At 34.0% G+C, this 23,140-nt stretch overlaps 1 protein-coding gene across 1 annotated transcript; it reads right to left on the bottom strand.

Annotated features, from left to right (window-relative positions):
- Nucleotides 1-833: 833 nt before the first annotated feature.
- LOC141710693 (linamarin synthase 2-like) lies at nt 834-2,880 on the bottom strand. Its single transcript, XM_074513237.1, has 2 exons — nt 2,341-2,880; nt 834-1,916 (listed from the first exon to the last, which is right to left on the bottom strand). Exons 1-2 carry the CDS (start codon nt 2,834-2,836, stop codon nt 973-975), a joined length of 1,440 nt encoding a protein of 479 aa, XP_074369338.1. The 5' UTR covers nt 2,837-2,880; the 3' UTR covers nt 834-972.
- Nucleotides 2,881-23,140: the final 20,260 nt, after the last annotated feature.

Here is a 23,140-nt window from a genome sequence, read left to right as displayed (position 1 = left end):
TAAATGTTTTTGACATCATCAAATTTATTAACTTGTATATTTTGCATAATTTATAAGTTGGGGGAGATTGTTGGATATATTTGAGATGTCATGTCTAATATGATTTGTGTTTAGTTTTCAGAACTTAACAACATAACAAATCAGGACTTACTGGAAGTCAGAACTTCATATCAGAACTTAAGGTCATATCAGAACTTAAGTGCGGGAGGACTTTCATATAACGAAGGAAGCTGATTAACAGTAGAAGATTGAGACTAAAACAAAAGAAGATATGCATGGAAAGAGTTAGAAGACTGGAAGACTTGTAGAACATATCTAATTGATATATTTTAGGAGACAGAATTATATTTCATATCAATTAGAAGTTATCTTGTAACTGTGTACTATATAAACACAGACTTCGGGTTTACACTATATGTGTTATCATTATCGAGAAGATTATACATTGTAAGCTATCAGCTCTTAGTGATATTTGTTCATCACTGAGAGAGAACAGTTCCATTGTAACAGAGTTCATTATATTAAATATATATGTTTACTGTTACTTGTGTTCAAGATCGATTTGATTGTAATAATACTGTATTCAACCCCCTTCTACAGTGTTGTAAGACCTAACACATTATTAACATTTTTAATATTATACTTTATAAAATTTTCAGACAAAATTGGATCAATTTGACTGTTAAAACTTAAAAGTAAAATTGGACGGATAAAGTGGGACGAAGGGAGTATTTGTTTGTTTAATTATAATTAATTTTGTAAATGTCAATCTACAAACCACTGAAACGGGATTAGGAGGCCCGTACCAATAATACGATACAAGTACATGCCCAAATTTCTGCAAACAACTGGGGTGAGGGAATCACATATAAAAGCATCGATCCGTATTATTACAAATCAGAACTGCACACAAACCCAGATATTAAAAACAACACACATTACAAACTGTAATTTAGATCCCCTCGTGTACTTTTAACCTTCAAAACACAAAGCCTCCTTGATAAGCCTCTCAAAGTTGACATAAGAAGATCCTCCAACATCAGTAGCTTCTTCTGCTACTCTTTTCCACTCTTTAGCCTTCTTCCTCAGTCCCTTCCCTTTCTCTCCCATCATCTCCTTCACTACCACCTCCACCTCTTCGCGCTTCACATCATTATTTATATCCATTCCGATTCCCCATTCCTTGCACGAGTATCGACAGTTTGTTTGCTGATCAGCAAAAAATGGCCAGCATATAACTGGCACACCTCCACAAATTGTCTCCATCATCGAATTCCAGCCACAATGTGTTAGAAATGCACCGACAGCAGGATGTGCCAGGACTTGATCTTGTGCGCACCATGTCGCCAACATTCCCCTGTCTTTAGTTTCCTCCAAGAACTCCAGAGGTAAACCAGCTGATTCTGAATCTCCCATCACAATATCTTCCCGAACGATCCATAAAAATGAACACTTACTATTTGCAAGTCCCCATGCAAATTCGACAAAATGTTCTTTTGTCATTGTTGTCACACTTCCATAATTTATGTAAACAACAGAGTCGGCTTCTTTCTCGTCTAGCCATTCGAGACACTTGGAGTCTGGTTTCCATAAACTCGAGTTTAGTGAATTCACTTGGCTTTTCTCAGGTACGTGACGTCCTAGCAAGGGAAGGGGGCCGATTGGGTAGATGTTGCTATAATTGAACTTGGTGATCAATGCTTGTAATGCGTCAGTTTCGAATGAATCGAAAGTGTTGAAGATTATTGCAGGGGCTTTCAAGTTATTTTGAGCTTCTTCACCCATGAAATCAAACATTATATCATTAGGATCACTGGTTCTTATAAAACTTGGGACGTCTCTGTATCGCACATCGTTTAGTCCCACTATCCAGTCCACAGGTTTGTCAAGTGTGCCATCCGTGAGATAGTTATCATCTGCATGCCATCAATATTTAAAAATATATTAAATTTACCGATTGTAATTTTCAAAATGCCTAGAAAAAATTACAACATGGACACTACATGTAGAATCGATTTTTACACTTAACACCTCATGTTGTAGCAGTATCTCTCTCGTTTTCTTTACACGACGTTAGGTTTCGAGGTTCAGACCTTGTCTTTAGGCCTAAAGTTAAGTTTTTACCTTACTTTCAATTTAAGTTATACCCCAAATGGAATCTTGCTTAATATATTAGCACTGCCTGAATTTGTGGAGTGTTGACTTTGATTAATGCATGTATAGAAGGAGCATGATGTAAGAGTAACTTAATGATATAAAATTATAGATCCCATCCGCTATCCCAATAGGCAAATAACAGAATAAGATCACAAACGATGGAGAAAGACTTTAAGTAAGTACCTTTGAAGGGACATATGCCTCTGCTAATGAACTCACGGTAATGCAAATACCCAATAATAGAACAAGCTGAAGCTGTCCAAAACTGAGCAGCCGGAATCCCCATTTCCTTCGCTGCTTGTATTCCAAACGACATTACACCGTCCGATACCACACACGTAACTGGAGGCAGCTCCGTCGATGAGTTCAACTTCCCAAGCAACTCCTTAAAAGGTTCCAAACATGTTCTTCTTGTGGAGTCACACAACATAGGTATATCTTGTGTGGCATTTTGGTCTGATGGTGGCAATCCATCAGGTATTGTCTCGAACCGAAAATCCGAAAACCCTTTAACAGAGTCAGGGCCTTTGGATCGAATCAAACGCTTGTGGTTAAACTCAGTGTTGACAAAGGTGATGTGGAAGCCTCTCGAGTGAAGAAGCTTAGCAACCCTCATCATTGGAGTTACATGGCCTTGTGAAGGATATGGAACTAATACTGCATGAAGTTTTCGAATCATTTTTGTTTTACGTATTTGTGTTGTTTGGTGATTGAGAGAAGCCTTTGTCTCTAAAGGTTGGTGCAAGTTCGTTTGATGTTTGTGTGCGTATAAATACACATTTTACAATATGCTGTGCTTTGTGAAAGTCGTATAGTGACAATATGAAGATTACCAAATTATCATGGATTTGGAATATTCGGTATTAAATATTGTGCTACTGGTACTAGTTTTCTTCAGGAAGATGCTATAGTTCTAGTATGTGCTTTGTACGACCGGCCTTGAAGCCCTCGAAAAAATTAAATTAGGGGTCTAATTATTTGGGAATTTTAATCTAAGAATAGACATTTAAATTTAAAATATTTATAATAATTTTAAAAGAGTAGTGCGAGATACCCAACAAATGCACAACAAGTTTAGACCCGAAACCTGCCCCATCTAAGTCAAAATTCGATCAAGTCCGGTCAAAATCCGGCCAAGTCCCAGCCCGGGTTTAGGGTCTCGATGGGCCCTATATTTTCAGGTAAAACTCGGCCCGACTCGGCCTAGTTAAAAGCTCGGGTTTTGGACCGACCCGATTAAAAACCCAAAAGACCCGCTTTCTTTATATATATATATATGTATTTACATTTATTATAAATGTAAATAATAATTTAAACACATATATTTACATATTCGTAAATAATAATACTATTTATATACTTTATTGTATGATTAATGAAAGAAGATATAGTAAGTACACGGTATATATATGGATATCATTTATAAAATATATTATTTTAAAAACATGTTCATTTTTTACCCGACTTAAACGTTTTTAATGAAGTAGTGTTTTTATAAAATATTTCAAACAAACTAATACATTTTCGCAATGATCTAGTTGCTAACACATATAGTCTTCGGAATCTCTAAAATACTGGATCCGATATAAATTAGAAAAAAGTTCGGTCTGATCTGATCCGACCTGTAAAAAAACCCGGCGAGTCCCGCCTCAAGTGTCTAAATGGATTTTGACATTTCTCGTAAACCCTGGCCCAGACCGGTCAAAATCAAAATCCGAAAAGTCCGGTCAAAGTCCGGGGTTTTTAAGGCCCGGTCAAATCTTGGCCCGAAAGGCCTTTTGTGCATCTCTGCCCGAAATCAATCTAAAACTTTTTTTCAAATTATGTGACTTGACATTTGTCAAGTTTTAATCCGTGGCTCTCTATATATATATACGGGATCGATTTCATTATCGAGAAATTTATTAAGTATGCACATTACACACCAGCATTTAAAAATATTTTGGGAAGCGTATTGGGACCGACCTTTTTAATTTAAAATAAGCTTTACGGATTATTAGCTTAAATCTGCACAAATTCTCGTTAACATTTAATTTTTTTATTTATTTCATCATATTATAATTTCAAAATTATTTATATAAATATATAATAATAATAAATTAAAAAAAATAATAGGATAACCTGTGGTGGTTGTTTAGAAAGATAAGTATACTATATCTAGTAGTTTAACAATTTAATAGTTTAGCGAATATATAACACTATTTTTTTTAATAATAGAAAAAGCCGTGGTTGTAATTTAGTAGGATCAGTAAACTATATGTATAGTAATTTTATAATATAGTAATTTAGCGGATATATAACACTATTTATATTTTTTTTAATAATTAAAAATAGTTAATAACCGTTGACCCAATTATAACCCATTTCGATTATTATAATATAATATAGATTAATCCTTAAATGGCTGATCATTTGATGCAGGACATTTTCTAATCAAATTATATAATCCCACGTCCAAGTCAATAAGTCCGTGGCTCTATACATATACCGGATCGATTTCATTATCGAGAAATTTATTAAGTATGCACATTAAACACCAGCATTTAAAAATATTTTGGGAAGCGTCTTGAGACTGACCTTTTTAATTTTAAAATAAGCTTTACGGATTACTAACTTAAATCCCGTGCGATGCACAAATTCTCGTTAATATTTAATTTTTTATTTATCTCATCATATTATAATTTCAAAATTATTTATATAAATATATAATAATAATAAATTAAAAAAATAATAGGATAACCTATGGTGGTTGTTTAGAAAGATAAGTATACTATAACAATTTAGTAGTTTAGCGAATATATAATACTATTTTTTTTAATAATAGAAAAAACCGTGGTTGTAATTTAGTAGGATCAGTAGACTATTTGTATAGTAATTTTATAATTAAGTAATTTATCAGATATATAACACAATTTATTTATTTTTTTAATAATTAAAAATAGGTAATAACCGTTGACCCAATTATAACCCATTACTTATTATAGTATAATATAGATTAATCCTTAAATGGCTGATCGCAGGACATTTTCTAATCAAATTATATAATCCCACGTCCAAGTCAATAAGTATAAAACCTTATATTAGCTAAATGTTAACAACGAATCTAATTAATATTTATTATAAGATATAATTAGCATCCACGTTACTGTTCTCTAATATGATGAATATGATTGACTTTGATTGATCAGATGTAAATTGTAATGAGTTATTTTTGTCTAATGATCATTCTTATAAGAAGTATATTTATTTAGAGAAATATATCAAACTAGCACTTCAACTTTTTCTCAAAACCAGAAAACTAGTACTAAATTTACTTGAAATATTGGATCTGTTTGAATAAATTTACTGCTTTAAAATATTTTGTTAAATTCATTCATTACATCACCGCGCCTTAATTTATGTTAATTAAAAAATTGACATGAGAGAAAAGCTGGAAAAAATTGATAAACAAAAATAACACTTTTGAAAATTTTGGTAAAAAATATTATCATAATACATATTTACAATCTAGGGAGTAATATACATTTTAGAAATGGGTAATTTTTATAAAAAAGTTTTTAAAAAAATAAATAAATAAGTGAAATTCTGATATGCATTAGAGAAATGCCTATCACTACTTCAGATAGATGTAGTGATACACATTCTTGTAATACATGTATTCTATAAGTTTTACTCATTTCTTAAATATGTATTTGATTGATATTTTTGGTAAAAAATTTGAAAAAGTAAAATTTTTATCCTATTATCATAAAAAAAAGATATTTTTAGTCGTGGAGAAAAAGCAGCTAGTAATGCTTCTTGGACAGAAAGAATCAAAGAAATATCTGAGGGTACTCTAAATTCTAAACACCATCCAAATAGTTTGTATTAGTAGGATGATTGAAGATTTTTTAAAATATGCAAAGCATATTTATAAATCCCCGCCAGTCATAACAAAGGGGGAGCACTGCTATAAATTCAATTAGAAATTGTCGAAGGCTAATCACTCATAACTTATAAGAATATCCGTCCTAAGTATTATTGTGGATTCAGAAATATCATACTGAATTCTGGCTAATTTCCTGATTTGTTTAACTTGAGGCAAATGGGCCTGAGAGCTCCATCAAAATTGGAATGCAACTTTGTTATATGTTTACCAGTATTTCGGCCTGCTAGGCTTTGTGCTTTGTGCTTTGTGCTTTGTCCTTGTTCAAAGTCGATGCTATGATTCGAGCACAGCTTCTCGCGAGCGGCTTAAGCCTATCTCAGTTACTCGAACTCGAGCAACCAGCCGATCTCGAACACAAACTTAAACTCAGTTACTTAAACGGCTCGAAACTCAAAAAATTTGACCCGCCCTTTGCTCAAACTCATTTAGAATTTACATATTAATTATTTTTATAATTTATAAGTAGAACTTTAATTAATGTTTTTTATTTTTTAAGTTTTGAGCTCTAAAGCCAACTCAACTCGGCTCGTCTATTAAGCGAGTCGAATTCTGTCACATATTTTAATTTCATTTAATTTAAGTGAGCGGCTCGACTCGTTCAAAAATAATCAAACTCAAACTCGTTTATTAAATAACAGATTCTTCTCGAATTAGCCCTATCCAAGTCAATAAACTTCATCAATCTATTCGTCAAAAAAAAAAACTTCATCAATCTAAAATATCTAGTAGCTGTCCTATGACAACCTTAATATTCTCACTAGGGTTGTGGTGGTTTTTGATCGATGATTAACTCTAATTTCTAATGAGAGTTCCTATCCAATCCAGATTTTAAAAGTTTTTTTGAATTTTAAAATTTAGGGAAATTAAATTTAAATTTTGTAAAATCCTTCCGAAATTCGGTATTGTTCAATAAGAATTGTATAATGTCTTTTATATTCGGGTGCATCCAATTTAGTTTTAAAAAATGGTGGTATTAAATTTTCATTTTATTTTTTTAAAAAAATCTGATTGCATTCAAAAGTCTATGTTTTTTCATTTAATAAAACAGTATATTTTGATGGATTTGTTCGTATATTTTTAATGAAATTCATGATTTTGAAAATTTTATAAAAAAACTCTATAAAATCACATTTTCCTTTAACACTGTTAAAATCTACATGGAATTATTTAAAAATCATAGACTATTATCACTATTTTAAAACTCTAAATTAAATATATTTAGATGTCTCTCACTGAGAGTGTTAGTAAACCCTGATTTTTTCGAACCTATATATTGTGTTAGGCGTTAGCACAAGTTCAATCTTAAAATTAAGCAATAATGAATGGAATCGAGCGTACAAGATAAATGAAGAAGGAGCCTTGTTATGTTCAAAATATGTAGGTTCGCTCAAGGGAGACGCTGGTAGAGAAGGAATGAAAGATCCATCTGTAAAGATTGAGAAAGAGTGATTCTTGTTCATTTGACAATGACCACATATATACAAATTGTCAAGCTAAACTACTGCTAATTTACGGATACTATATCAATTATATTATCACATATATCATTCCGACAATATTTTAACAGACTAAATAAGGAAACTCTAACACACATACAACTACTAAATTATTGCTTAATTGTGACACTGATCTCGACTTGATTTGTTTTATCAGCATGATCTTCATTATCTCTAAGACGTACTTGCAAGACGGACGATCGAGGAATAAGTCCGATCTTGGAGAGTAAAGAATGAAAGCGGGAAGCCAGCAAGGGTTTAGTGAGAATATCGACCAATTGATCATCCCCTGAGATATGAGTCATAATAACTGATCCTAAGTTAACATGTTCACACACAAAGTGGAATGCCAATGCCAGATGCTTCATATGAGAGTGAAATATTGGGTTGGCCGAGTAATGTGTAGCAGTCAAGTTGTCACAATTAATAGAATTGTTCACGGAATTATAACCAAGCTCAAGCATCAATGACTTTAATCATATTACTTCAGCTATAGTATCGACTACTGCCCTAAATTCAGAGCTAGTAGATGATCTAGCTAAAACTCTTTTCTTTTTAGCACTCCACGATATAGGGTTACTACCAAGATAAGTAATGTAACTAGTAATGGAGATGTATTGATTTTTGTCCCCTTCCCAGTTGGCATCGGTAAAGGCATGAAGCTGCAGAGGAGAGTCATAACAAAATAAAAAACCATGATGAGCAGTACCATTTAAATAACGTAGTAACCGTTTAAGAGCATGCCAATGATCATCTGTAGTACAATGCATAAAATGAGATAACTTGTTAACCGAGAAAGCCACATCGGGTCAAATAAGAGAGATATATTACAAGGAAACAACAAGAGCCCGTTATTCAGTAGAGGAAGGAAGAGGTTTACCACCGGTAAGAGTAAGTGAAAGAGTAAGAATCATAGGGGTGCTGGTAGATTTTGCCCTAGTCATATTCGAGCGAGTGAGAATGTCAATTATGTATTTAGTTTGATTTAAAAATAGTCCATTGGGTGTAGGCACTACTTCAACACCGAGAAGATAAGAAAGTGAACTAAGGTCCTTATAAGAGAGAATCATTGTGAGAGAGTAAAAATAAAGCTATTAAGATGCGGAAAAGAAGGGCCAGTGATGATAATATCATCTACATATACTAGAAGGTATATTGTGATTTTTCCCTTTTTGTAAAGAAATAATGAGAGATCCGAGATTGATTTAGTAAATCCAAAATTGAAATGACTTGAGTTCATTGTACTAGGCGTGAGGGGCCTTTTTTATACCATAAATGGCTTTTATCAATTTAGAGACGTAATTTGGAAATTATGGATTAATGAAACCAGGAGGTTGAGACATATAGACATCTTCTGTAAGAGTACCTTGTAAGAAGGCATTACTTATATCAAGTTATCTCAAAGACCAACCACTGGACACTGCAAGAAAGAGAATGAGCACGAGGGTTTTAGGTTTGATTATTGGACTGAAGGTGTCTGAATAGTCCATCCCAGGCCTTTGATGAAAACCTTTGCCAACTAATCGATATTTAAGGCGTTTCATAGAACCATCAACATTGTATTTCACTCTATAAACCCATTTACACCCAATAATATTTTGTGAAGGATGAGGAGGAACCAAACACCATGTATTATTTCGAGTAAATGAATTATATTCATCAGTCATAGCTTGCCTTCATTGAGGATGTTTAAGAGATTCAAAAATGGTATTAGGCTCAGTAGGTTGAGAAGAGATAGCAAGATGCATATTATATTTCGGATTGGGTTTTCGAATATTATTTTGAAGTCGAGTGACTTTATTACGTGTGGGTGGTGGTTGAGGCGGGGAAGGTAGGAATGATAATGATGAAGGAGATGCAGAAAATGAGGATTTGCTGCTTAACGACAGTAAGGGCGAGGCCTGGTCATGCTTTGTACTATTTGAGGATGTAGAATATGATGAGGGGGACACTGGATGATTATAACTAATAGAGACGGGATGCGTGGGTGACATAATAGATAAGATAAGTGTACACTAGTCATCAAGATTAATATTTTTTGTAGGGAAGGGGGTATTTGTCATTGCCATGAAAGGATATTCATTTTCAACAAATTTTACATGACGAGATGTGTATATTTTGTTAGTTTTCGGTTCAAGACAATGATATGCACTTTGAGAAGCCGAATATCCTACAAAAATACAAGCTTGTGAATGGGGTTCAAGTTTGTGGTGAGTGTATGGTCAGAGCCAAGGTTAATATAGTTTTGTACAAGACATACATGTACTATAACAAGACTAAGTCAAATTGACAGCCTTAAGAATTAGTTGTATGATAATCTAAATTTGTATTTTGTACTGTATTATTTGAGTCTGTAAAAATGTCAAAGATTAGAGTGAAGTATTTTTCTGTAAATAGTCTCAAGCCTAAGAATAAAACTCTGGAAGAAGATCATGCCTTAGAGAAATTATGAAGAAGTTTGGAGTTGAATAAATCTAGTTTAAGAAAAATATTCTAAGTCAAGATATCTACAAGTCACAGATGAAGTCATAAATAGAAGTCATTCGAGAACTCCAAAATGACTTATTGAGAAGTCCAAAAATAGCTTATAGAGAAGTCTAAGAGATATTAACTAGCCAAATGAAGACATGAAGATTGGAGATATCGATAAGTCATTTCTGCATTAAAGAACTCAGAGATATCGACAAGTCAAAATGAAGATATGAAGATTGGAGATATCGACAACTCAATTTTCTCCTTAGATATCTCAGAAATATCGACAAGTCAAAATGCCTATAGAGATCTCAGAGATATCGACAAGTCAATTCTACATGTAGAATTTTGGAGACCTCGACAAGACAAGTTCACTTATAGAGAACTCAGAGACCTCGACAAGTCAAAGCACTTATAGAGAACTAAGAGATCTCGATAATCCATTATACTTATCGAGATGTCAGTTCTCTATAGTTCAAACTGGAGATCTCGATATAAACCTCAAGTACAGAATGCATACCAGTTAAAGATCCAAGATTATCAATCAACAAACAAATCAATCATTGATTTGAAAAGTCTACAAAAGCAGTTTGAAGAGTACAAGATCAAAGGTCAAGATTAACTGACAAAGGAAAGTCACATACATGCACGATTTGTAAAGATACACTAAGCCAGAAATGGAAAATTTTAGATAAATTAAAGTAGGGTTTAGTGCATGCTATTGCATGCTGTGTAAAATATGTGTTTACTGAATATTGGTCCTTTATTTTTAAGGTGTAACAAAAAGATCTAGATTTTCTTGTAACTCTCTCAAGAAAGAAGCCGAGTTCTTTATAAACAAGAACCCAGAAATTTTTAGCAAGACATACTTGATTTTAATATAAAATTAAGTGAGTTTTGAAAATATTGTGTTTATGTGCATGTTTATTAATTCTGTTTAAATATTATATATCTACAAGTTAAACTGCTTTGTTCATCATATCCAAAATAGTTTAAAAAGCTTAAAAATATCCAAAACACATTCACCCCTCCTCTGTGTTGTATTCATTACCTAACAAGTGGTATCAGAGCAAAATCTGAAAGCAAACAGATTAAAGATCTTGGAAGAATGAATACACAGAAGCTTAGCAGTATCAAAATCCCTACATTTGACAGATCTAACTATACATTATGGAAAAAGAAAATGATGCTGTTTATAAGGATGGCCAACCCACTATATATTCAGATTCTCAAGAATGACCATTTCATCCCCATGGAAAGATTTGATGAAACTACAGATGGAGACATGGTCATTCCATCTCATTATACTCCTAAGGATCCCTCACAGTACACTGAACCTGAAAAGGAGAAAGTCTCTCTGGATAGTGGCTTGCAACTGATTTTAATAGTCACTTGACAATGTATTGTACAATAACATTAACAACCGTGACACAGCCAAACAGACCTGGGAGAAGATAGAAATTTTATGTGAAGGAACAGAGGAAGTTAGGTCAAACCAAAGAAGGATTATGGCTAAAACAAAGGAAGGAATTACTGAAGTTTTTGAGAGGTTCAATAAATTGATAAATGACTTGAAGCTACATGATAAATATTATGAAGCTGAGGAGATTAACCTAAAGTTCCTACTAGCTTTTGTTGACCATCTTGAACAGAAAATATCATCCATTAGAGAAGGAAAAGATCTAAGCAGAATGACTTTGGAAGTTCTATATAGAATCTTGAAAACTTATGAACTTGAGATGCTGTAGAGAAAGTCATTGAAAGCATACCTTCGACATGTTGTTGATGATTCCAGTGCTTTGATTGTACATGATAGAGAAGAAAGTGATGATGAGAAAGATAATCAAGTTCCAGTTATTCAAGCTGTGGAACAAAAGAACAAAGGACCTCAGAAGCAAGTTGTGTTGGAACTGGAGGATGATGAATACTACACATGGGATGATCTAGATGAAATGGACCAATCCATGGCTTACCTGGCTAGAAAATTCTCCAACATAAGAGTCAAGAAGCCAAGGTTTTTAAAAGGCAAGGGACAATCCTCCAACAGTAACAATTGGAAACCAAAAACTCAGTATAATTCAGTTAGGAAAGGTGGCTACAAAATAAGATTTATAGACAGATCAAAGATAAGGTGCTTCAACTGTGATGAGTTGGGTCACTTTGCCACTGAATGCAGGAAGCCCAAAAAGGTAAAGAAGGATAAAGCTTACTTGGAATTGGAAGCAACATATGAATCTCTCTTGAAGAAACAGTCTGGAAAAGCCTATATTACAGAAGGGAAGAGTTGGGATGACACTGCTAATGATGATGAGGATGAAGAAGTTGAAAACTATGCACTAATGGCTTTTGAGCATGGAGAAGCATCCATTTCAAAATCAGAGGTACCAACTCTAACCACTATTGATTTAAATGCTAGTCAATATAAGGAGACTGTGGAAAAAATGAGTGTAGAGATGTTTCATATACACACTAGCATGGTAGCAGCTATTAAGGAGGTCAGTAGGCTAACAAAAGCTAATGAGAAGCAAAAACTTGATTTGCTGTTTGTGGAGCTTGACACAGTCAAGAAAGAAAATGAATATCTGAAAAACAAGCTAAAGTGTGCTAATAAAATTGAAGCTGTGTTGAGGGAAAAGTTGGAAAAGAATGAAGTGAAACTGAAATCTTACAGGAATGCATCTGAGTTGGTTGGTTTGTATCATGAGAAAAACAAGCCATGTGATAACATAGCTATTGGTCTTGATTATGATGCTTTGAACAACAACAAGAAAGTGGTGGGTGATAAAGGAAAAACAACTGAAAGTGAAGTTGTCCCAGTTATGCTGAGAAAGGTTGGTTCTCCTATGTTCAAAGCATGTGAAGTAAATTTCAGTGAATAAGAGTTGATCATAAAACAAGAAATTTCTGATGAAGATAATGAAAAGAAAAATGAAGAAATAACTCCAACTTTCAAAGTTAAAATTGAAAAGAAGCCCATGATCAACCAGGATTCCAAGACACCTGTCAAGGAAGTTAAAACTGAAGATGCAAGAAAGAAGAAGCAGAATAGAAATGGGAAGATTGGGATAAACAAAAGAAATAACTTTGCATTTGTTGCAGATGCTCCAAGAAAACAATGTAAAAAATGTGGCTATATGAATCATCTAACTCACCTTCGTAAAAAGTTGTTAGTAAGCCAGTGGAAGGAGCATGCAAGTACAATGAAGCAAATGCAAATGATCTATACTCATTCTGTGACAAGTTTGACTGCATCCCTTGCAACTTGAAAGTGATGAAGAGTTGCCAAAAGCTGAGAGTAGACCTCAAAGAAGTGAATATTGGGTCTGAATTAAAAAGGGTGAATGTAAAATAGTACATGAACACTATTCTTTCTAAATCAGCTCATTCTAATTCTGCACATTCTATAAACAAGAAGAAAGTACCCAACACTACTTGGGTTGCTAAACACACTTAATCCTCATTATATGCAGGGCAAAAGGAAGAAAGTCATATGGATAATAGACAATGGATGCTTAAGACATATGAAAGGTGATATGGCCCTGTTATCGCAATTTGAGGAGAAGGCTGACCCATTAGTGACTTTTGGAGACAACAACAAAGGTTTTATAATGGGATATGGCAAATTAATTTCTAAAAATGTTGTCATTGAAGATGTAGCACTGGTAGCTGGTCTTGAAGTGAATCTTCTTAGTGTTAGTCAATTTGCAGACAAATGATTCAAGGTTTCATTCAACAAAGAAGAATGCACTTCTATCAGTAAAAAGACTGGTGAGGTTGCTCTGAAAGGAGCAAGGAAGGGAAGCTTATTTGTTGCAGACTTAGACTCAACAAATGAGGATGGAATATGTTACTTCTACACTAAGGCCTCTGTAGAGTAAAGCAAGCTATGACATAAGAAGCTGTCTTACTTGAATTTCAAAGCAATAAACATTCTAGTCAAGAAGGAGTTAGTGAGAGATATGCTAAACCTGGAGTTTGCTCAAGATGAAGTCTGTGATGCTTGTCAAAAGGGAAAAATGAAAAGATCAAGTCACAAGAGTAAAACTGTGAATTCCATAAGTGCACCTTTGCAACTTATTCACATAGATTTATTTGGACCAGCTAATGTCCTGTCAATTTCAAGAAAGAGATATGCACTTGTGATGGTGAATGACTACTCAAGATACACATAGGTAGAATTTATGCACTCTAAAGATGAAACTCCACATATCATAATTGTACACATCAATAAGATTGAGAAGCAGGTTGAAGATCATGAATGTGTGAAAAGATTAAGGAGTGGCAGTGGCACATAATTCAGGAATGCAATCTTAAATGAATTCTGTAAAGACAAAGGCTTTGTTCAGGATTTCTCAGCTGCAAGAACACCTCAGAAAAATGGGGTAGTTGAGAGAAATAACAGAACACTAGTAGAGGCTGCTAGAACAATACTGCAAGATGCCAATTTTCCAACTAGTTTTTGGGAAGAAGCTATCAACACTGCATGCTACACTCAAAACAGGTATCTCATCAACAAGAATCTTGGTAAATCACCCTACTCAATCTTATCAAGAAGGAAGCCTACTGTAAAACATCTTCATGTGTTTGGAAGCAAGTGCTATATTTTGAAGGACAACTCTGAATATGTGGGAAATTTTGACTCTAAAGTCTTTGAGGCAATTTTTCTTGGATATTCATTGGAGAGAACTGCATACAAATGCATACAAAGTCTATGTGATTGAACAGAAAAAAATTATGGAAAGCACAAATGTTAATTTTGATGATGACAAATGTCCAGGCTTGGAATGCCTTAGTGAAAATGAAGCTGAGACCCTACAATTTGAAAATCTCAAAATTGACAGTGATTATGAGGATGAAGCTGAAGTCAACACAAACCACATAAGTATTATTAAATACTTATGTTCTTCTTGTGTAGCAGTCAGGTTGTCACAATTAATAGAATTGTATTATTAAACTGAAGATGCAAGAAAGAAGAAGCAGAATAGAAATGGGAAGATTGGGATAAACAAAAGAAATAACTTTGCATTTGTTGCAGATGCTCCAAGAAAACAATGTAAAAAATGTGGCTATATGAATCATCTAACTCACCTTCGTAAAAAGTTGTTAGTAAGCTAGTGGAAGGAGCATGCAAGTACAATGAAGCAAATGCAAATGATCTATACTCATTCTGTGACAAGTTTGACTGCATCCCTTACAACTTGAAAGTGATGAAGAGTTGCCAAAAGCTGAGAGTAGACCTCAAAGAAGTGAATATTGGGTCTGAATTAAAAAGGGTGAATGCAAAATAGTACATGAACACTATTCTTTCTAAATCAGCTCATTCTAATTCTGCACATTCTATAAACAAGAAGAAAGTACCCAACACTGCTTGGGTTGCTAAACACACTTAATCCTCATTATATGCAGGGCAAAAGGAAGAAAGTCATATGGATAATAGACAGTGGATGCTTAAGACATATGAAAGGTGATATGGCCCTGTTATCGCAATTTGAGGAGAAGGCTGACCCATTAGTGACTTTTGGAGACAACAACAAAGGTTTTATAATGGGATATGGCAAATTAATTTCTAAAAATGTTGTCATTGAAGATGTAGCACTGGTAGCTGGTCTTGAAGTGAATCTTCTTAGTGTTAGTCAATTTGCAGACAAATGATTCAAGGTTTCATTCAACAAAGAAGAATGCACTTCTATCAGTAAAAAGACTGGTGAGGTTGCTCTGAAAGGAGCAAGGAAGGGAAGCTTATTTGTTGCAGACTTAGACTCAACAAATGAGGATGGAATATGTTACTTCTACACTAAGGCCTCTGTAGAGTAAAGCAAGCTATGACATAAGAAGCTGTCTTACTTGAATTTCAAAGCAATAAACATTCTAGTCAAGAAGGAGTTAGTGAGAGATATGCCAAACCTGGAGTTTGCTCAAGATGAAGTCTGTGATGCTTGTCAAAAGGGAAAAATGAAAAGATCAAGTCACAAGAGTAAAACTGTGAATTCCATAAGTGCACCTTTGCAACTTATTCACATAGATTTATTTGGACCAGCTAATGTCCTGTCAATTTCAAGAAAGAGATATGCACTTGTGATGGTGGATGACTACTCAAGATACACATAGGTAGAATTTATGCACTCTAAAGATGAAACTCCACATATCATAATTGTACACATCAATAAGATTGAGAAGCAGGTTGAAGATCATGAATGTGTGAAAAGATTGAGGAGTGGCAATGGCACATAATTCAGGAATACAATCTTAAATGAATTCTGTAAAGACAAAGGCTTTGTTCAGGATTTCTCAGCTACAAGAACACCTCAGAAAAATGGGGTAGTTGAGAGAAATAACAGAACACTAGTAGAGGCTGCTAGAACAATACTGCAAGATGCCAATTTTCCAACTAGTTTTTGGGAAGAAGCTGTCAACACTGCATGCTACACTCAAAACAGGTATCTCATCAACAAGAATCTTGGAAAATCACCCTACTCAATCTTATCAAGAAGGAAGCCTACTGTAAAACATCTTCATGCGTTTGGAAGCAAGTGCTATATTTTGAAGGACAACTCTGAATATGTGGGAAATTTTGACTCTAAAGTCTTTGAGGCAATTTTTCTTGGATATTCATTGGAGAGAACTGCATACAAATGCATACAAAGTCTATGTGATTGAACAGAAAAAAATTATGGAAAGCACAAATGTTAATTTTGATGATGACAAATGTCTAGGCTTGGAATGCCTTAGTGAAAATGAAGCTGAGACCCTACAATTTGAAAATCTCAAAATTGACAGTGATTATGAGGATGAAGCTGAAGTCAACACAAACCACATAACTGATGAAGAGTCTACTGATCAAGTGAATCATGAGAATGGAAGCTCATCTCATGTACCTGAATTTGATAACACAAACTCAGGGGGAGAAAGAGAAGAAGGTTCTGCAAGTCATGCCAATGGTGAAGAAAATGCAGAAAACTCAAGTCAACAAACTCACACCAGAAAGTGGGATAGAATTTACACTAGAGAAACAATTATTGGTGATCCAACTGTTAGAATAAGGACTAAAAGTACAACTGCAAATGAATGTCTACATGCATGTTTTCTTTCACAATTTGAGCCAAAGAAAACTGAAAAAGCTCTGTTTGATCCTATTTGGATATCTGCTATGCAAGAGGAGCTAAATAAGTTTGAAAGGAACAAAGTTCGGGAATTGGTTCATGCACCAAATAAAAGAAGTGTAATTGGAATAAAGTGGGTGTACAGGAACAAGATGGATGAAAATGGAATTGTCACCAGAAATAAAGCAAGGTTAGTTGTAAAAGGCTACTCACAGGAGGAAAGAATTGACTATGATGAAATTTTTGCTCCAGTTGCAAGACTTGAAGCAATAAGGATCTTTCTTGCATTTGCTGCACACTCAAATTTTAAAGTGTATCAAATGGATCTCAAGAGTGCTTTCCTTAATGGTGAGTTGGAAGAAATGATTATGTGCAACAGCCACCTGGCTTTGAAGATCCAGAATTTCCAGAATTTGTACACAAGTTGCTCAGGGCTCTCTATGGACTAAAACAAGCACCTAGAGCCTGGTGTGAAACACTGTCAGAATTTTTACTGAAACATGGAATCACTAGAGGAACAATAGACAAGACACTCTTCTACAAGTTACATGATGGTGATATGATTCTAGTTCAGATTTATGTGGATGATATCATCTTTGGATCTACTAATGAAAAGATTTGTCAAAGATTCTCTAAGCTTATGCAGAATGAATATAAAATGAGTATGATGGGGGAATTGAGTTACTTTCTTGGACTTCAAGTCAGTCAAAGAAGTGATGGAATCTTCATCAACCAAACTAAGTTTGTCAAGAATTTATTAAAAAAGTTTGGTATGGTTGATTATTCACCTGCATCTACACCTATGTCTACAGCTACAAAATTAGATGAATATAAAAAGGGCAAAAGTATAGATATTTCAAGCTATAGAGGAATGATTGGATCTTTGCTGTACTTAACTGCAAGTAGACCAGACATCATATTTGCAACATGTCTGTGTGCAAGATTTCAAGCAAATCCAAAAGAATCGCATTTGATGGATGTGAAGAGAATTTTCAGATATCTAAAGAGGACTCCAAACTTGAGATTATGGTATCATAAGGGAACAAGTTTTGAAGCTGTTGGATACACAGATGCAGATTTTGCTGGATGCAGGGTTGACATAAAGAGTACAAGTGGAAGCTGTCAATTTCTAGGACAAAGACTTGTCTCCTGGTATAGCAAGAAGCAACAATCTGTGTCAATTTCTACAACAGAGGCTGAATACATAGCTGCAGGAAGTTGGCGTGCTCAAGTGCTTTGGATTAGAAATCAGCTATTGGATTATGGTCTAGTGTTGAACAAAATTCCTATGATGTGTGATAACACTAGTGCTATATCCATTGTGGCTAATCCAGTTAATCACTCTAGGACAAAGCACATTGAAGTAAGGTACCATTTTATTAGAGAACATGTTGCAAATGGTACCATTGAGCTAATTTTTGTTCCAACAGAGAAACAGTTAGCTGATATTTTTACTAAACCTTTGGATGAAGCAACTTTCACCAGGCTTGTTGGTGAAATTGTGTAATATCCGGGATAAAGCGTGAAATTATTTTTATCAATAAAAGATTATTGTGTGATTATTATATGAATTTTGGTGAATTATCCGAAGATTGATGTTGATATTTAAATGTGTATATGTGATAAGATATGAGTATTTTAATATTTTATGACAAAAATAAAATATAGATAATTGTGATATTTTTCTGGTAATTTTTGGATTGTTATATGATTTTAAAATGATTTATGAATTTATTAATTATTTTCTTTATAATTACAAAACTATTTTATAAAACCGGAAATCGTCCAACTTCAACCCTTTTAACGTTTTTACAACCCAGAACTCTTCGGAAAACTCCATCCTAACCTAATCTGATAATTCCGGACATTTTTCGTGTTTTGACTTTTTCGATCTGAATTACGGTTTGACCAGTACGCATCCCGGCGTGAAATTTTCGATACGATAATCATTTTGATAGATCAATAAAACCCGTATTCTCGAAAGACGGGATATTATTACATTATTTTTGTATAAAGTATTTTATAAGAAGCCCGGTTTGGATAATTATCCAATACGGGTATCAAATCGGATCGTTTTTACAGTTACTTAGTGGCTAAGCAACTTATTTTTTGATCCAATACGATCCAACGGGTATTGATATTCCATAAGTATAAATAGCCTTTTTATTATTTAATTTTATTCGTATAATCATAATCGATCAGTAAAAACCGATAAATTACAGAGAAAAACCCGATTAATCGTCACGTTCTTGAAAATCAAATCCAAAAACGAAAGCGTTATCCAACTCGGAACCAAGCGTGTATATACCGAATCGAAGCTCTCGAAAATTTCTATCAGAATCAATCATCCATTTCAGTGCAGAAATCAAGGTTATTTTCTTATTTATTTATTTTAATTCGAATTAATTAGTGATTAAAAGAGAAATTTTTGATGTTGATGTTGTTTATGTGATTTGATGGCTTAATATTGTAGATAATTTTGTCATGATCATTTTGGTATATTATATTTGAATTTGGAGTTTAATAACATGTAGAAAAGTGAGTTTGATTATGTGATTAAAGAAATTAGGGTTTAAATCGTTTTAATGTTCTTAATCGAATTTGGGATTTTTAATTTGGTTGATTCAGGGTATGATTGAGTAATACCATCCTGTAGATCATGTCATGAGCAATCGAACCATGCAAATAAATCAGAAATTGGAGGTCGGAATCGACCCGCTGGAAAAGCTCGAAGCTTCGCCGGCGTTAATGGTGGTTTCGTCGGATTTTCGATCTTGAGAACGTGTAGTTGCTAGTATTGCCATAGCCAGACTTCTGCTATGGTTTTAAACAAAACCCAGTCGAACCACGAGCAAAATGGCGATGTTTGGCAAGAGATCGAATCTTGCCGGATAATTCTCCGGTGGCCGGGTTCTTCATGTTCTTGATTGACCCGTTCAGGTCGATTTTGACCCGGGATTTGACCCGGTTTTGATCCTCCAGGATCCTATTCTCCAACCTGAAAACTGTTTCTGTGTATTTCTATTTAAAAATTAGTTTAAAATTCTATTTTAATTCTGAAAAATTCATTTTTAAATTCAGAAAATTATTTTAATTATTTAGTTATTCAAAAATATATCTGATCTATTTTATTAATTAATTTTAATTAGTTTTTAATTATTTTAATTAATCGATTAATTTAATATTAATTGGTTAATTAATTTAATTAATTATTAATTGATTTTAATTGATTTAATAATTAGTTTTAATTATTGTTTTTGATTTAAAAATTTCAAAAAATAATTTTGAGCTTTAAAATATTATTTTTAAATTATTTTCCAAGGCTTCATAATTATTATTAAATAATTTTAAAGTCAGATTCGGGTGTTCGAACCCTGTTATTTAATTATAAAATGATTCGAAGACCCGTTTTAATTGCAAAAAATGTTCAAAAATTAGTATGAAATTCCTGGAAAATCATTTTAACCCTGAATTTTCTTTGAATAAATATTTTGATCGAATATCTTACGTGCTACATGTTACATGTGATCTGATTGCTGTATAATATGACTGTATGGGCGTTGTTTGACGATTTTTGTTGTAACTATCAATCCGTACGTCGGATCTGGGTGAAACGAAGGGTAGTTAGAAGTTTGTATCGAATAAAACGAGATGAGAATAAGTATTAATGAATATATATGATGTTTAACAGAGGAAGCATGACGTAAAATGGGAAAGCAAGTGGTCAGTGAGTGGGAACCAATTGACAAGTACAAGTAAAGTAAAAGCAGGTAGATAAGGCAAGTGCTTCAGCTCTTTCTTGTAATGTATCGCAAGTATCTTCGAACTCTCTTCATATATGTTGCAAGTAATTCTATTCATTCTTGTTATATTGCAAGTACTTTGAAGTACTTAACCCTAAACCCTGATTATTGTTATTGATCTTGAGCCATAAGCCTTATTCATTATAAACCCTTGATTGTTGAATTCCCAGATACAAACCACACATATACGATACTACTCCATAAATACATATCTACCACATACTGATCCTTGATATGGAATTGCTTAACATACGAACCTTTATACCTTGTATAACAGAAGACCAATCCTTGAAACCATTGAACCCTTGGTGTTCTACTTTTTGATTCTTTCCTTGGACTAAAAGTCAATCTTCCTGTTTACCTTGTTATACCTTCAAGGTATTATGAATCACCCTATGCTTCGAGATAAGTGTTGTTCATAATTCAGCTTATTGAATTTACATTATTTATCATGTTGTTATTATAGAATTGGATTATTTTTAAATATGGACCAGATTCGTGGTCGGACCAGATTCATGGTCATAATAGGCCAATGTGTGCCTTGGATCCAGTATATAGAGCAAAGCTGGGAGCCTTGCTCGGGGAAAGTGCGTGACTGATCAGCAGCCTAACCTTGGTTTTTAAAATAAAAGTGAATATCCAATTCTAATCATTGCTTATCAGGAAACTTAATTCCTTATATCATTTCAATTGTTCATTGTTTAATCTCAGTGTTGTTATCGTGACTTGTTGAGCTAGTTAGCTAACTCTTGCAATTCTGTTTATATTCTTTTTCAGTTAAAAAGGAAACCGGTGGTAGCGAGGATCCCCAGACGAGTGTGCGAGCTAGGTTTCCAGGTTGAAATGGAATAAGCTAGCAGATGATGTCTGGCTTAGTTGTGTTAATAGTTTGTAATAAAGTTTACTTCAGTTGTAAGATAGATAAATTGGGATTTGGTATGTTTGTAAAATAAATAAGGTTATGGCTTGTGGGCATACTTTAAACTGTTTCGATCCGTGGATTTTTGTTATAGATCAAAAACTAAGGTATACTAATTGCTGTGTTTATTACTAGGGAACGTGAGTTTTGAGGTTCGATTTGACTGCTCTTGTATTTCGTGACTCGATCTGCCTTAACAAGATGCCTACGTACATTGCTGTATGTCAAGGATCAAGTAAAAAAACGTAGTTCTGATCTGTGGGGTGAGACCCCTTATATAGATGTTGGGAGTCATTGAATTGGACTAGGGTTAGGAGACTTGATGGACAAGTCTCTGAATTAGAATGGACTTTGGAGTCCTAATTGGTAGGAAACTGATTCCTTATCCTTTTAGGTCCCTTGGAGGCTAATCTACTAGGATTTATGTCCTTATTGGGACTCTTCTTAACAGCTGATTTTTCTCCTATTAATTAATTATGAAATTAATTAATATTCAGGACTTTGAGCCCTCTTCAACTGGGCTTTGTTATTGGACCGTGTCTGGTTTAATTAACTTTAATACCAATTACATTTCTGGGCTATTTTTGGGCCCCTATGCAAGGATCTGGGCCTCTTCTAATGGGCTTAACTGCCAGCCCAATATTAATATAATTAATGTGATATTAATCACGCAATCAGGGTTTATTTTATTCCCTATCATTTTCCCCCCAACTTCTGGGAAATCGTAAAAGATTTCGCAGAAGTTAAGTTCACTCGTTCCCTTACAGGGTATCGTTTTGGTGTAAAGTGTGGAGCGACCTACACATTTACAATGATTCACTTTGTACACGGCTTCAGGGTTGTTTTAAAAACTTCCCTATTATTTTCTTACCTTTTTCCCTCTTTTTAGGAAATTTCTGGTATTTTTCAGGAATTTTCCCTTTTTCCGGGACTTTTCCTTAATTTCTGGAACTTTCTGAATTTTCTGCAGTTTTTCAGAAACTTTTTCCAATTATCAACCCTTTTTCGACCAGGATTCTAGTCGAAAATTCAACCTGGATCCTAGTCAAATTTTGGGCCAGTTTTTTAATCCTAGTCGATGAATTTCGACTAGGATCCACGACCAGGATTTCGACCAGGATCCTAGTCGAACCTTCGACCTGGATTTTGGTCAAAATTTCGGTCCTTTTTTTATTCCTGTTCATGATGTTTCGACTAGGAATCACGACCAGAATTTCAACCTGGATCCTAGTTCAACCTGTTGGGAACCACGGACTTAGGGTGTT

The sequence above is a fragment of the Apium graveolens genome, chromosome 3 (genome assembly GCF_009905375.1).
Source record: "Apium graveolens cultivar Ventura chromosome 3, ASM990537v1, whole genome shotgun sequence".
Lineage (NCBI taxonomy): Eukaryota > Viridiplantae > Streptophyta > Magnoliopsida > Apiales > Apiaceae > Apium > Apium graveolens.
Note: the sequence above shows the minus strand (reverse complement) of the source record. Positions and strands in the feature narration are given on the sequence as shown.